The sequence below is a fragment of the Crotalus tigris genome, unplaced genomic scaffold (assembly GCF_016545835.1).
Source record: "Crotalus tigris isolate CLP2741 ecotype Arizona unplaced genomic scaffold, ASM1654583v1 scf7180000017726.370058, whole genome shotgun sequence".
NCBI lineage: Eukaryota > Metazoa > Chordata > Lepidosauria > Squamata > Viperidae > Crotalus > Crotalus tigris.
Window position 1 is genome coordinate 122,860 of NW_024096594.1, and position 16,400 is coordinate 139,259.

The 16,400-nt window shown below is 40.1% G+C and overlaps 1 protein-coding gene across 4 annotated transcripts in view; it reads right to left on the bottom strand.

Annotated features, from left to right (window-relative positions):
- Positions 1 to 4,393: 4,393 nt before the first annotated feature.
- Positions 4,394 to 16,400, bottom strand: part of ITGA7 (integrin subunit alpha 7) — a 74,542-nt gene continuing 62,535 nt past the window's right edge. For 3 of the 4 annotated variants that reach the window (XM_039339013.1, XM_039339012.1, XM_039339015.1), the window contains 6 exons: positions 15,599 to 15,775; positions 14,388 to 14,486; positions 11,115 to 11,228; positions 10,479 to 10,577; positions 9,827 to 9,952; positions 4,394 to 5,947 (listed from right to left, as the gene is read on the bottom strand). In XM_039339013.1, coding sequence (XP_039194947.1) covers positions 5,768 to 5,947; positions 9,827 to 9,952; positions 10,479 to 10,577; positions 11,115 to 11,228; positions 14,388 to 14,486; positions 15,599 to 15,775 — 795 coding nt within the window. In that variant the 3' untranslated portion in view covers positions 4,394 to 5,767. Of the gene's footprint in view, positions 5,948 to 8,963; positions 9,077 to 9,826; positions 9,953 to 10,478; positions 10,578 to 11,114; positions 11,229 to 14,387; positions 14,487 to 15,598; positions 15,776 to 16,400 lie in introns of all 4 variants that reach the window. The other variant, XM_039339014.1, reaches the window with a different exon arrangement.

Sequence of the window (16,400 nt, forward strand, 5' to 3'; positions counted from 1 at the left end):
GCCTGATGCATTTGCATACCTTCTGATTGGCATGAAGTTTCGCTCTGCCACTGACTTTTAGATTAAAAAATCATTTTCTCAGACTGGGGGGGGAAATATGAAATACGATGGACAGACTGCAGACAGGACGGTGGCTTGAATTGCTATAAGATGGATCAAATAAATCCAGTCTCGTTTTGGTTTGACAGCGATGTGCAACTGTTAACAGAAACTCCTGCTTCTCTCTTTGAATATTAATTGCTGAGGAGAAATAACTGAACAGCACTCGCCTTGCTTTTGGGACTCCTTGAGAAAGTAGCAGTTGGGAGCCAGAAGACGTTGCATTTACTGAGTGTTTATGCATTATTTGGCATTAAACGGTCACTAAACCTCAGTCCTGGCATTGGGTGGAGGAAATGGCTGATTCTAGGATAATTGGAAGCAAACTGTTTACATTTATAGCACAAACATAATTAGCCATCACAACATCTGATTGTGTTAGATGGATCATTAAGTCTTGGAAATAGCGACTGTTAAGCAAGAAACGTGACTCTGAGTTACACTCATTTTATGTCATGTGTTATAAAATCCTGTGTTAAAGTTTGGGACTTTGCCATTCATCCAAAGATTACAAGTAGCTGTCCTTTGGCCTGGGAGCAGTCCTCATGGTGTGGTAATTTGGGTACATCTCAGGCATCAAATGCCTTGGGTCAGTCTTTTTTGTTAATTATTGCTTAATTAATCTATAATTGATCTTGATTAAAATAGAATACCGTGGTACTGTATAGCAGTTAGAGATGGTAGCAAAGATATTGATTCCACAGCAAGAATAGAAATGCTCCTGCTGTTTGTGTTATTGTTAATGAAAAGCGGGTATAATTTATTATGAGTAAGAGTTATATAATCTCTAGTGCACCACACCAGCTGGTTTATATGCCAAGACTGAAAATGTTAGTCAATCTGATTTGAATGCCTACTGCAATTTCTTAAATATAAAATGTGTTAAATTCATTCTTTTTTGTATATGCAATATCATATACATATGATTTAGGACTTAATTATTGGCTAACACATGTAAGATTACTTTGGTAAACAATTATAAATATGCAGTGTGCATGTTGGAGGCTTTTAAAAGGGATTTTAAAATCATTTTATTTCATCTTTTCTCTTTATAATAAGCTGGGCAATTCACAAAAATAGATTTTGCTTATGTCTTGTCCATATACTGCTGAGATTTAGTCTTTATTTTTTTACATCATCCTATAGGACTGCTGCCATTAAATCTCCTTCAAAGCTTGCAGCTTTTGTTAAACTATTATTATAGTCTTCTTTTGCTTGTACAGAGTTTACTCTATATTGAAGTCAAGCAATTTGGAAAAAGCAGCTGTGGAAAAAAAAACCTATTTTTGCACTAAGCTGCCATAGATTTTTTTTTTTTTTTTGAGATCTGGATTTTTAATTATAGCCAGTCACTAGGTCTACACTGTATAAAAGGGCCTGGTGTTCCTTGACTCATCTATTCATGAAAAATAAGGCATTTTACTTATTTTTCTTGAAATTGGGGGCTGAAGTTTAATCCTGTGATAACTGCCAGGGTTAATGTTCAAACTAATTAAGCTAAAGCAACTGTAGGAATGATAGTTTGTCTTCAACTAAAGGAATCAGCTGGCATTACAAAAATTATATGAACCCAATTTATAAGAATAAGCTGTGGATTCTATATCCCTGAACTGTGCATCTGCTATGCCATCAGAGTTGGAATATCATACTTCTGAGACCAGGACTGGTGTTTTTAGTAGCTGTAGGAGCCTGTCCCTCCAGCTGTCCAGTCCTAAATCCCTCTGTTAATGTAGCTGCTTTATAACCATCTTGCTTCTCAACCATATGCCACATACGTGATGCAAATAATGCCATAGCAACTAATTTAGGGCTAAGCACTGAAGTGCAGTTATTTATGAATATACCCCACTGGTTTTAAGAGTATATAGACTTGCATGGTGTGATAGCTTGACAAGATGAATAGTAGGGAATCACACCCATTCACTCATTAAATTCTTATTTGCAACATCTTGAAATATTCTGAATAGATTATAGCTTCTTGATCTATGTTCAGGAATGTTTGTAACTCTTCACAAAGTCTCAGAAAAAGAATTTGGGAGCAACTTTTTCATCTAACAAATTTTATGATATTTATTTTTAATAAAATTCAATAGTTGGAAAAGGTGCTACGAGACTGATTTTTTTACTACCATAAATTGGTATGATTCCCTTCCTACGATGCTTAACGTAAAGAGATATCTTTAGCACGGAAGTTTTTTTTTTTTTCAGTCTGCATGGTATTTATTTAAATCTAGGGAGCTTGTTAGGCTGAGCACTGCAAAGATTTTGAAATTGGTTCTCTTCTCCCAAAATGTTTCCATGTGAATTATTCTCAGTGATCAGGTCATTTGCCTGGTAAGTGGATGGTAAGGTTGAGAGTAGTGTCATTTTTTGCTATAAAAGTAATCAGCAGTTGCTCACTCCTTTGGCGAAACCAAAGTCAAAATATATTTTTATGTTCTCTGAACAACAGGATATTGTAGGGTACTGAAATTTGGCACAACCAAAACCTTATTGTTTTATATATCATTCTTATGCTCGTTAGCATTTTCCTTAGATTTATCACTAGGGGTATCTAAATTAACTGGTATATGATAGATATGGATTAGTTATTTCCATAAAGGATAAAAATGTAATTACAGACTTTCTATTTGCTAATACGGAAAAGAGATTTAAAAAACAATATTGGAAAACCCTTGTGGTCAATGTATCGTTCCCATATTCCTGACTCAGGTTAGGCATTTTGATTTTGCTGCCCCACTAACAGCAGATAAATGCTGGAGATCAAGATTTCATATATGAATTCTGAAAAATAGAGTTCATTGAAAACTCTTGGAACATGTGATGCATGGGTATACGTAAGTGAAATCCTTTGGAATCATTATCCTTCGGTAATAATGGCATCTGCAAATTGTCAAATAGATGCAACCTTAATCAATCTGTTCCTGATGAAAATTTGGGTTACCGAATTCCTCTCCTTCCCTTTAACTCTCATCTTTTCCAATGGAGAATGCTTCCTAATTTTTGCCAGACTGGATCTAAGTGTAGAAGTCACTTCCGCTGCCCATGACCATACTGTATCAGAATTTTCTGAATTTGATTGTGGTTGAAGCCCTGATTGCAACAACAATACATTTCGTAGCACCTTAAAAACAGGCTTATTCAGTATAATCTTTCATTAATTGAATAGCCTACTCCATAACTATTCGGTTTCTATAGGATTATTGATGGGTTTTGCTCTACCCAACAATACAACTAGTGCTTCAGCAGTGAATTTACTGGGTTTAATTGCAAGTTCTTGCTTTGGATCTCTCTGCAATTTGCCATATAGATGATTTGAGAAATGCTTCAAATTTTTTGAAACTCCTTTTTTTTTTGCCACAGTTGTGGTCTGGTCACTGTTCCTATTAAACAAAGACTAGTTTCTATACAGTATATGTTTGTGCACAGCAGCTCTTACATTTCAGCTAATTTGTTTTTTAGGGAGAAAGTGAGGGTGAAACTTATTTCATATATACAAGCCATAAGGGGTAATTCTGAAAGGAAATGGTCGTAATTCGAGGAAGCAGAGTATAGGCACCCAGATGTTCTAAGATAGGCCAACAGTGGTAACCCTCAACTCTTCCAGGGCTTAAGTGATAAGACTCAATGTGCCAAAAATTAAATATGAATGTAGCAGTGAAAGAATTATAGGCATGACAACTAGGGGAAAAAACTGGGGTACCTCTTTTGCTTGGCACCCTAAGCACACGTTATTTTCTTGAATGGTTCCTGCAGGGCAGTAGGCACCTTCATTAAAAATTGTAAAGAGGAGCAAGTGTCAAAACTCATGTCTCAGCATTACAATACAAATTGTATCCCTTATGTGTTTCCGTGTGACATCATGATGCAAGTCTGAAAAGGGAAGAGCTTACATTATCATATCATGATGCACGTTTCATCATTTTGATGTTGTGATTAGGAACAAATATCATTAGAACAGAAACCTGAGAGAAGTATCTGAGATAATCTTATCAATAAAATCAAAGCTGACCTCAGAGCTTTTTTGTCCCCTGGACGGGAAACAATAGCTGCATTAAAAATATAAAATTAAAATAGATTTCTTAAAGCATTGTTTGTTAAACAAGTTACAATAGCACTGTTTGCATATAATGCACAGCTACTGTATAATGGACTAGTTCACAAGTCATGTTAAACCAAAACCAAACCACATCAATTTCATGTTGTGAGTGAACTTGGATAATATAATGGCTCAATGAAAAGTAGCCTGTAAAGACTTATCTGTCATGAAATTCATTAAATATACACACCAGGATTTGTAAAGTAGTGGAGCCATTTAATAGTTTTGATGAGAAGCCAGCCTCTATCACATGCAGCATTTTTCTTTGAACTTTATTGTTTTTTTGTGGCATAAAAATGGTTTTGCATCTCCATTAAGCATAAAGGCCAGACAGTGTGGACAAGCAGGCATAGGAATTGCTTGAATAGGGCTTTATTTTTTGGGTATGACTTTCCTTTGAACTTGGTTAGTTTTGCTATTCAAAATTCAGCTGACCTTTCTGATAAGTATTGCTTGTCAGCTCTAGCCTCACAGTAAGCTGATGAGGTAGGTTGCTGTGTTCTGATGGAAAAAAAGGAAAGGGAAGGGAAAGGAAAGGAAAGGAAAGGAAAGGAAAGGAAAGGAAAGGAGGAAATCAATGGGTAGAGAGATGTGTGCATACGTATGTTTGTTTATGACAGAGAAATAAGACAGGCATCTGTTATGATTGGATAGGGATGGGCCTCAGGAATCTTACGTTTTTTCAGGGAAGAAGACAAGCAACCAAGAGATATTTTAGTGTTGTCTTTAAACATAGTAATAAGAACCTTTGATATTGAAAGCATGTCCTATCATGTTCAACTGAATATACTCCCAATGCTTCTAATATGAATTAAGATAATGAAAACCATAAAAAGAGGCAGGAAGACAGCACTCATGCTCAGAAAAAAGGCAGTTTCTGTCACTCTTTCATCCTCTGTATATGCATACACCTGCACGCGCACACATACATGGAACCACACATACACATATAGAAAGGCTTTGAGGCCCTGTATGCTGCTCAAGCAACCTATGTTCAAAAGATCAGATCCTTCAGCATATTCATGCTGTTCTTGCAGTGGTGTCCCCAGCTGTAGAAAAATGGTACGGGTAAGCCACTTCTGAAAATGTTGCCAAGAAAACTGCTGGGACTTGCCCCTAGACTAGAGTCAAGATTGACACGATGGCCCATATACCCAAAGGTAGATGCAGTTCCAGCTCTTGACATCAGGGTGCACAGTTCATTGGTATTTTTGCCTTGCCTGATGACTGAGAGAATATTTCTTCAGACAGACGCTGGCTCTTTTTTCTCATCGGATACTGCTCAGCTTTGCAAGAAAATCCCAAATCCCTGGAAGTAAAAACTCTTCAAATGTTTGGCCTTGTCAAATCCATCAGCACAACCTCCACTGTTAAACATCAGTTCCCCCAAGTGTCTGTTGTACCTCCCCTGAAAGGGTCATCCAGTGCCTGCACAACGTCTAGAGAGAGAAAAGCACTCCAAGAGCGCAGCTCCAGTGAGCTCGGCTGGTGCCATTAAAAGGTCCCTCCTTAATAAGCGGTCTCTTTATCGATAGGAACTTGCAAGAAGAGGCCAGAGTAGAGAAATAATTAGGCTGAAACTGGAACATGGCCATCACTGTCTCCACTCCAACTAGTGACCCAGTCTTTCTTGGTGATGGTGCCTGTCTTCTCCTCGTGAAAAAGCTGGCGCTCCTGGCGGGGAATCTTGACTGCATGGTACTGGGGTAGCTTGGCTTTCTCGTAGTGGGCACGCTTGAAGAAGCCAAGCTGGAAGAAAGGAAGTCATTTTGTGAATTCAATGAAGTTAGCATGGCCCTCAGTTACCACATGAATGCTAGAAGACAGGGGTTCTTGAGTTCTGCAGTTAAGCCATAAGCTCCACCCATCAACTGCCATAGGTTAACTCCAGCACCTATTAATACTTCATCTAGTGCAGGAGCAGGCAACCTTGGCTCTTTTATGACTCGTGGACTTCAGCTCCCAGAATTCCTGAGCCAGCATGGCTCAGCTTGGAAACCTCTCCCTTTCCTCTCAGCATGGCTGGCTCAGGAATTCTAGGAGTTGAAGTCCACAAGTCATAAAAGAGCCAAGGTTGCCTACCCTTGAATTCTAGTGGGATGGAAACCATGCATTTAGAACATAAGAGCTTTTGGGATCCTCTAGTTGTGTGCGATTTCAATTGTCACAAACCTTCATCAACTTCTGAAAAAATTCTGAGAACAAAAGTCCAGTAACTGGAGGGGAAAGTGGGTGTGTTATTTTCCTAACTAAGAAAAATAAGGAACAGGTGTATACTGTCCTGCCTTCAAAAAAGAAAAAAGACAAGCTACCATCAAAACAAGGAGAGGAAATCGACAAATATATATAGGCGCCTCATCTAAAAATAAGAGTACTTGCATTCTAACCTCAGTCCTTCTAATAAATATTATTAGAGGGTTTTTTTAAAATCAGATATCCAGTTTGGATTGCAAATAATGGAGGGCAACTTTAAGGGGTGAGGGTAGAAGGCTGATCTATTATCAAGCTCTCTGACACATGTATAGACAGGAGGATTCATTCATCTTAAACTTATGCTTTTGCAATGATATTCAGGTCTCCTCCTGTGTGCTCTCCTATCACACAACTAGAAGCTGAATCCCATATCCCAGTTTTAGTATTTTAGTGTATATATCATTAATAACTAGAATTATGGGGAACTACATTTTTTTCCTGCCCAACAGAGTCCTGTTGCTCTTATGAAAAATCAGCTGGATCAAATGCACATCATTTGAAGAATGCAGATAGAGCTAGATTAGATGAAAATTAAATTATTAAAGTTGCTCCCCTCCACTGAAAACATTTGGATGTGTCCTTATATACTGTAAATGTTCCTAATCATCTTTCATGTTCTTTCTGACCTTGCCATAACTCAAAATTTGAGGGGCCCTGGGTAAGATGCCATCAGAAGGCCTTTTGTTGGGTTAATACAGCTCTTCCTTGCTAAGGTTTACAACTACCCATTTGTTCTTTAATCCCATTCAGGAGGGTTTCAATTGAAGCCCCAATCCATTAGTCCTACTCCCCATCTATCTAGCCCCAAAAGTATATCCTTTAATGTGACTTGGGAACAAACAATGGAGTAATATTAATGTTAGCACTGATTAACACCAAACAAACTATCAGGCAATAAACAATGCTCTAATTAAGGAACTACCAACTCAGACAAACAAGCAGTAGACAACAATTCAGTGAAAGAACTACTAAGGAGAAAACATTACCCTCCCCGCCCCCCCCCCCCTACTAGCACTGTCACAGCAAGCTACTGTATATAAAGAGAGGACAAAACTCACTCTCTTCCACACTGAAGATGTTGTTAGCCAGGTAATGAAACATATGCACAAAAACAATCAAACTGAGAGAGCACCAAGGACTCCACAATTCAACCCTGAGCTACAAATTGGGTATGTCTAACTTAATGAAAAGAAGGACTAGGGGTGACATACATATCTTGCCAATGACTATAATGTTTCTAGGCTTTGCTGCTTCCCCATAATCATGTGATCAAAATTTGGGTGCTTGGCAACTGGCGTGTATTTAGGATGGTTGCAGTGTCTGAGGATCAAGTGATCCCCAGTTGTGATCTTCTCAGCTGGCTTCTGACAGGCATAGTCAGTGGAAGCTGCCGGATTTGCTTAATGACTGCCTGACTCACTTAACAAGTGGCAAAAATGATTATAAAATTGGCACAAGTGCCTTGCTTAGCAATGAAAATTCTGTCCCAATTGTGGTCATACGTTAAAGACTACCATACAGCCTAATCTAATAATAAAGATGTGGAGACTCTGGTAAGAGTGCAGAAAAGAGCTACAAAGATGGTGAGGGGGCTGGAGGCTATAACATTTGAAGAACAGTTACAGGAATTGGGTATGTTCAGTCTAGTGAAAAGAAGGACTTAGGCGTGATACAATAGCAGAGTTCCAATATCTGAGGGGCTGCCACAAAGAAGAGAAAGTCAACCTATTCTCCAAAGCACCAGAAGGCAAGAAGCAACAGATGGAAACTAATCAAGGAGAGAAGCAACTTAGAGCTAAGGAGAAGCTTCCTAACAATGAGAACATTTAAGCAGTGGAATGACTTGCCTCCAGGAGTTGTAAATGCTTCACCACTGGAGGCTTTTAAGACGAGATTGGACAGCCATTTGTCTGAAATGGTATAGTCTTCTGCTTGGGCAGGGGGTTGGACTAGAAGACCTCCAAGGTCCCTTCTAACTCTGTTATTCTGTTATTCTATTCAATATTAAATATTCTCTTCTGTTGGAACTAATGTACTTCATGCTTTACAAGTACCTCTTTCATGCCCCCAAATAGATTCAGAATTATGTTGTGTATATGCATATCTTGCCAATGACTATAATGTTTCTAGGTTTTGCTAACTGGTCACAATAATCCACATGTTGTATTACATTCAGTATTGAATTACATTGTGTTACACGCTGTAACACAACTGTAAGTTACAATTGTGTGCCCTTCAATATTTTTGCATCCCACAGAGCTATAGCACATGCAGACAAGAACTGTAAACCCTCGTATCTGTTAGGATCTGCCAAGTCCTGCAGGCATGCTTCCATATATGCTTGGGGACACAGACAATGGGATTGCTGTTTGTGAACACATGCACTAGTACTCTTAGGTAGCTCACAGGAACCGCATTCCATCACTTGCTATTTTTGTGTCATCTGTGCTCTCACACACTCCAATACACATACAGGGGGAGGGTCAGTTAGGTACGTGAGACCAGGCATTACCACTAGGCCTCCATGGCCTGCCTGTCTGCATCAGACGGCTGTATCGCCAGCCGGGCCCGATAATAGTTTGTAGAGTATTTGGAGACCTGGCTGGTCCTCTTGAAGAAGCCACACTGGGAATTGGGAGAAGTAGGAATAGTATTAGCAGGCTTGCTACGCTTCTGCTTCTCAAGATGAAGTCTTCCTTTAAACGCCCATCAAAGTTCAGGGATGCCTTCAAGCAGAGAGCATCTCCCCACAAAGCTCCAAAATGGAGTTTCCAGATGCTTTTTCCCTAGCAGATACCGTGAATCTTAATCAGATATAGTCAGGGCTTTTTTTCTCATAGAATGCCCAGAACGGAGTTCCAGCACCTTTTTGGGATGGAACCTTGTAGGGTAGGCAAGGCAGGTTGTATGACGTGTGTCAGTTCCGGCACCTCTTTTTTTTAGAAAAAAAGCACTGGATATAGTGCAATTGTTCTGGAAGGATGTAATCACTGGAACATTTCAGCTATAAAGAATGGCCTCTAGGGAATGGACTGTTACAGTAGAAACAATCACCATGAAATTGAAGATACCCGTTGGACAACAATTACAGTTGTTTTGGGATACAATACAACTTGGAACCATCAGCTTGACTGGAGTAACATAGAAGCACCTAAAATGCATGCATGCGTGCATGTATGTTTGTAGATTAAATTTGCCTTGGTGTCAAGGCTGTAGAGCAGGGGTGGGGAAAGATGGCAATGACCTATGGAGTTTGACTCCCAGAATTCCTGAGCCAGTCAAACTCCACAAGTCGTAAAGGGGTCATCTTTCCCTACCCCTGCTGTAGAGGGATACCATCTCGACCACCACTGGTTCTTTCTCTGCCTAGCTCACCTTCCACAAGATGGAGACTAACAGACCCAGTACTAAGATTCCAGCTAGTACTGCAATGAGGATAATCCACCAGGGTACCCCTCGTGTCAAGGCCACAACAGGATCCAGGTAGACAGTCACTGGGATCTGGGAAGAGAAATTGCAGACAGTGAGAGAGCAGACCTGAAACACGCAAAAGGGAGTGCAGGTTACACTCTTGTTAATGAAATAGCCATGACAGTTTTTGCTCTGCTTTTCGATACAAAATCTCCTAGCTCACTGAAGAGGTTGATCTGGCCATCTTCATTTTTGGCCTCATAGCCCCTTTCTTGTTCTTTTACACTGACTTGTAAAACCTTCTCCAAATCTGGCGCTTAATGATTTTAGTACCATCCCCCTCCTCCCTCATTCAGTAGGTGGTCCAGGAAGGAAGGAAATTGACATCTTAAACTTTATATGGCTTGGTCCCCTCCAGATGTATGTTTCGTCAGCTCCCGTGATCTTCAGTCAGCATACTGTTTTACCTCATTAGCTGGAAATTATCAGAATGGAAGTCCAAGACATTGGGAGGACAAGAGGTTGAGCAAGATGATCCTAAAGAGCTGCATTTTTTTAATATATTATACAAGGAAAAAACATAAAAGGGAAATGAGTTGTGGTACGGCTATACCACCTGAGTCGTGGCATCTCTTAGGACCAGGTTGCGAATGGTGGAGCTCACTGAGATGTTGGCACGAACAATCACTTCCACTGATTTCATATGAGCAAATTCCTAGGAGCAAAAGGAACAGGGCTCAGCATAGTCACCAACCACCCAAGTACCCTCCAGGGAACAGCACAGTCTCTTAGTTACAACATCACAAAGAATGAAAGCTGTGCTCACTCCCCTGTATCACTTGCTATGTGATCAGGAGTTCCAAAACCCTGGAGTCCAGGACTGCAAGCCACCACGTTAACAAAGCTACAGCAGTTCCCATAAAGATACTGTAGGGAGCGACTGATGATTCTTTTTTTCATCGGTTGATATTGGGTGGGAGAGGAAAAAGACATAGGAAAATAAACCTACCACTGCTGGAAATTAACTCGCATTAAGTCAGTAAGGACAGTAGTGCTTCCTAGCTTTGCTGCTGAGGCTCAATAAAGCTTGGTCACGGATCACCAAAAATACATTAATATGTTAAACCTGTTTTTCTTCAACTCAAGAACAGGACAAATGGATATTAACTGGCTGTAAGGAAATGCCCTTTGGGTCTGTCAGTTTACATATGATGCTGTTCTTCTTACATCCAACAGGGGGAGTCATACTAACCTCCAGGAAGGTGCTGTTCCAGAGACGGGCCCAGATGGTGAGCACAGCTGAGCGGTCAAAACTGTAGAGAGGGCATTTGTATAGCAGACATCGAGCAGTGCCCAAGACACAGTCCTGAAGCAGAAGAAAAAAAAAAATCTGATTGAGGATGTTAAAGTCAGGAAGGGAAACACTGTCTGACAGTCTCATCTGTAGCATAGATATCCTTCTCCCATTATGCAGACATGTCAAACACAAGGCCCGGGGGCCGGATGTGGCCCACGAAGAGGTTTCATGTGGCCCATGAAGCCATCCTGGAAACAGTGAGGGAACGCCCCTACTGCCTTGGCCCAGGCCCAGGCCAGCTGGGAGCTAATGTACAATTTTGTAGTGGCCATCTTGGCACTTGCCCCGGTGGATCATGCCTTGGCACTTGCCCCGGTCCCACCCCCTTTTTCCAGAGACCCTCAGATCTGTCCCACTCCTGCCCAGGACCCTATAGGCACCCTTGATGCGAATGATGTAGAACTGGCCACGCCCACCCAGTAGGCCACACCCCCTCCATCCACGCCCACCCAGTAGGCTGCCCCCACTCTGGCCACACCCACCTACCCCCCCCCCCAAGGGCAACCGCAATGCTGATGCGGCCCTCCGTGAAATTGAGTTTGACACCCCTGCATTATGGCATAATGGGAGAAGGGCACATCTATAAAGGACACTTCATTGGGATAGCTTTGCAGTGCTTACTATCCTCCTTTCATGACTTTCTGACCACAGTCACAATAGTCTGTATAATAGCCCATGATTCACTTGAAGCAGGGGTGGCCCATCTGTATCCCTTTCATGGCCCTTGGAGCCCCTTTTGGCTATGATTTCTGAAACTCGACAGGAGAATAAAGTAGGTAACAGAGGTAGACGCCAAGTTAAGTTGAAATTAGGCTGATTTAGACACACGCATTCCCATTCTAACTCATTCTTAGTAATCGTCTTTCCCCTATCCCAAAATTCAGTACTTGGCTACCAAAAGTTGCCCATTTGTGACTTGAAGCCATTACATTCCTGAATGTTTTTTTTTTCTTTCATTTCAGAAAAGAATAACTTTACAGACTTCAGGGATCCCAGTAATTCCTCTTTATGTTCTACTATCTAGGATGCAAAGGTATCTTGTTCGCCATTTTTAGAGACCACATCCTCATGATCTCACCTATGACTCATCCCCAGCCCATCAAGGAAGCAGTTTAGTCTTCAGCTGTTCTGTTATTAGTGTTTTTCTCTTCCCTAATACAATACCTTCCCACAGGAAGTATCCAGGCCTTTTTTTTCACAATATCAATAATCATATGGTCAAAACAACAACAACAAAACCAGATTTTTTTCTTTCTATTTTGTAATATCAACTTTGGAGATTAAAAAAAATATTTAAAAAAAAAAAGTTTGTGGTCAAGATCTGTCCAGTTCCTGTTGTCTACCTTAGACTGCAATGGATATGTCCCTTTCCTTCTGGTCACTGGACATTGCCTCCATGACCGTTGTGATTTGGACTATGTAATGCCTGATTTCCACATGAATATATATTTCCCTAAAGCCCACCAGCAAAGTGCCCTTCAGGCATTTATGCAAAATCCTTATGTGGATAGGTCTAAAGTTCTTCTGGAACATCACCTCATTTTAAAGTACATGTTTGATCCTTTTCTGAAACATCGCTGGGCTTTTTTATTTATTAAAGAACTAATTCTCTCTGGAGACAGCACCAATCTGGAAAAAATAAACGCAATTCTGCCTGTCTTGCTGGTTTGTGAGATGGAGAAGGAATGTGGGATGAAGCAGAAATGAGCTGCTCCCGATGCACTGGAAAACTGCCTCCTATGTTATCCCACCTTCCTCCACCTCAGCAATCTGTCAACCGTAGTCTTACTACACATGGTTTTACTTGTCTCGTAGAAGAACACAAGATTCATATTCAGAAGTAAGAGGTTACTGGCATGGAGCACTTCCACACCACCAAGCTATCACTCCACCAACTTCAAAGTTACTAAAACTCTCCATCTTGGGCATCTACTCGAAGTTGCCAAATCCCACCACAGCATAAATTAAATAAAGTTATTGGTGGTTATTATTCTGCTGGTGGATGATGCTGGATGAGAGATGAAATGAAGTCAAGAAATTCACCAACTGCTGCCCATAAATTATCCCTCATTAAACTTAAGGACCAGACTAGTTGCAATCTTCATTACTTGTGTAGACTGCAGCTTGATCATTGGGGCAGCACACATTTTGTCAGAATATTTTTCTGCCAATTGCAGGACTAGAGAAAAACACATTAACTTGTTTTTTGAAGCCTGTAGCAGACAATATCTGCTCCAAGTCTTTGACCAGAAAATTTGAGTAATAAGGAGGGAGGCAGGGGTTTGATTTTTGCAATAGCTACAGATGACATAGTACTCACACTGGGCTACCCTTGAAGCATATTCTGAAGTTACCACCTGTGCAGAATGCTGCACAGACAGTTCTGAAGGCTCCTTGGGTGGCAGATGTAACACCTCTGTTGTGCAAACTACACTAGTTGCTAGTCTGCTTCCAGGTCCAATTCAAGATATTGGTTATCAACTTTAAAGCCCTTTGTGGCATGGATTCAGGGGTATTTCAGGAGCCATCTCGCCCGAATGAGATTAGTCCATCCCACTCGCTCCAGCAAAAGAGGCCTAGTTTGGGTCCCATCTGTCAAAGAATATTGATTGGCAAGGCATAGGAGAACAGCCTTTTCTGCTGCGACCCCCCACCCTTTTGGAATATTTTTCTGTTTAAGCTGAGATCGGCTTCTATGCCCCTGCCTTGCCATAAGAGCCTTAAAACTTGGCTCTGTTAACTGGGCAGAGCCCTGATTGGCGTACTCTATGCTAGAGTGGCTGATGGGAGAGAGAAGAACCCCACCCCCACGTCGCCTGTCCGCTGGGTTTTTTTATCTTTATTTTTATCTTAATTTTTAATTGTTTTATCTTTTTATTATGCTGTAAGCCGTCTAGAGTCACTGTAAAAGTGAGATCAGCTATATTTATATTTATTTTTTAAAAAAAAAAACAAAAACCCATGATTTGTCTTGTAAGTACAGCTTCTGAAGGCTCTTTTTCAGAAAGTCACAGTTTTGTCACCTTTAGCAGATTTCCTGCACTTTTGCTGTTACTTTGCAGTGACGGCCAGGGAGACACCAAATGTCATGGTTAACTACTTTCAGGACATTTTCACAGAGATGGTGTTGAATACACACGATCCTGACAAACAGCAAGCTTCACTTACTAAGGTAGCATTTTTTCGTCCTTTCCAATAAGTTAGTGATGGGCTGGACATTTCTGTCTGCTCGGTTTCACGTTTCTTCCTTCCTTGAGGTGGTGGTTCCTGAAAAATAAAAATATCGGATGAGGGGAACTGCAAACATTTGCTAGGGGAAAAAAAAGAATATGCAGACAACTTCTTTGCAAAAAACAACCCATTCAAAAATAAAAAAACAACAAGAATTAGTTCCTGGATTGGCTTTTTTTTTCTTCCCTCCAACTTTCCCTCTTCCATTTTCTTTTTCAGTTTGTCAACCCATCATTTTTATTGCTGGTACATAAGCTGTTTTGAGAGGTTCAGAGACTGAAAGTGATATAAAGGTTCTTGAAAGAAACAAATAAGCAAATCAATAAATATATATTAATGTTTTAAAGGATCTTACAGTTATTTCTCCATTAGTGATTTATAGCTTCTACCATCATCCAACCATTGTTGTGCTAATATTACAGTACAGCTACTGTTTAACTTAAGACCTGTCATTTACGACCATTCAAACCTACAAAGACCTCAGAAAGGTGATTTACGCCCATTTGCCTCTTCCTTCCCCATCACATATTATTTTGGTCCTTGGCAACTGGCTCATATATACAACCGGTTGCCGAATGCTCCACAATCATGTGATCACCATTTACAATCTTTTCTGCCAGCTTCCCCAGAAAGTCAACGGGGAAGCTGGCTGGAAAGGATGCAAGCAGATGGGATAGAGTGGGTCTGAAATTCTTCCATGGGCTGCAGGAACGGAGATGGATCTAGCTTTTCCAAAAGGAAAACATGCAATGGACAGAATTCTAACTCTGGGAGAACATGAACATGAAATGGATTGTCCTTTTGAAAACGGTGTACAACTGAGATATATTTAAGTTTTTGGATAACGAATTTATCCAACTGAGTTACAACAATAATTTTGGAACCATGAATATTCCTACGAAAATGACATTTCCCTTTTGCAGATATATGTCCTGAATCTGTAGTAGGGAGAATAATTATATTCGTAAAAAGAAACAGCCAATATTTGAAAGGGGGAAATCATAAATTCCTTTTAAAGATGTTTTCTATATTATAAACAGTGGAACTTGGCACCCCTAAATATATCTGCCCTTAAGAGTAGGAGAAGGATGTCCACTATTCTCACTAGCCAATGTATCCCATTGCTATCCAGTTTCCATGGTACTTACCAGAGCCAGGCCCAGGGGGTTGGGATTAGGGGTGCAAGTTGAACGTTGTTGGGAATGGCTCAATAACTCCATCTTAAGAGGATAAAGAAGCCATTTTCCATTTGAAATTTCATAGGGCCACATGAGATAGAGGAAAGCAGAGCCCAGGGTGCTCAAGGATTGGCCTCTGTTGGAGACCTAATAGAGGCAAAGAAAGAGATAAACAACTCAGAAGATCATATTTACATAGTCAATCACATCTCCCTAATTCAGTATTTCTAGCAGAGCCTTTTAAAGTGAAAATACAAGATAGATATCGTTAAAAAAGAGCCTTGCCTTTTAAAAAGCCATTTTTAACAATCTTAAAGGATAAATAACCCAAGAATTAATAAAATAAGAGTTATTTGGGTTCCCTCAAAGAATATGGGGAAGAATTCTCAATTTATTTTTTCCTTAGAAGCAAATCAGTAATATATAGCAAAAATTGGATATCATCAAAGAATTCTAGCTCACAGTTGTGTATTTTTTTCTATAGGAAATAATAAAATCTAGGAGATATGCTAGACACAACCACAAAGCAAAATACTTATCTAATTTATCTTTTAACAAATATTTAAATATGTCTAAAAGAAAGAAAGAAAGAAAGGAAGGAAGGAAGGAAGGAAGGAAGGAAGGAAGGAAGGAAGAAAGAAAGAAAGAAAGAAAGAAAGAAAGAAAGAAAGAAAGAAAGAAAGGAAAAAGAAACTTTCTTCATCTTTTCCCAAGTTGTAATTCAATTTTTAAATTTAGTTCCTGTCATAGCAAATCATATTGCCCAGTCTTC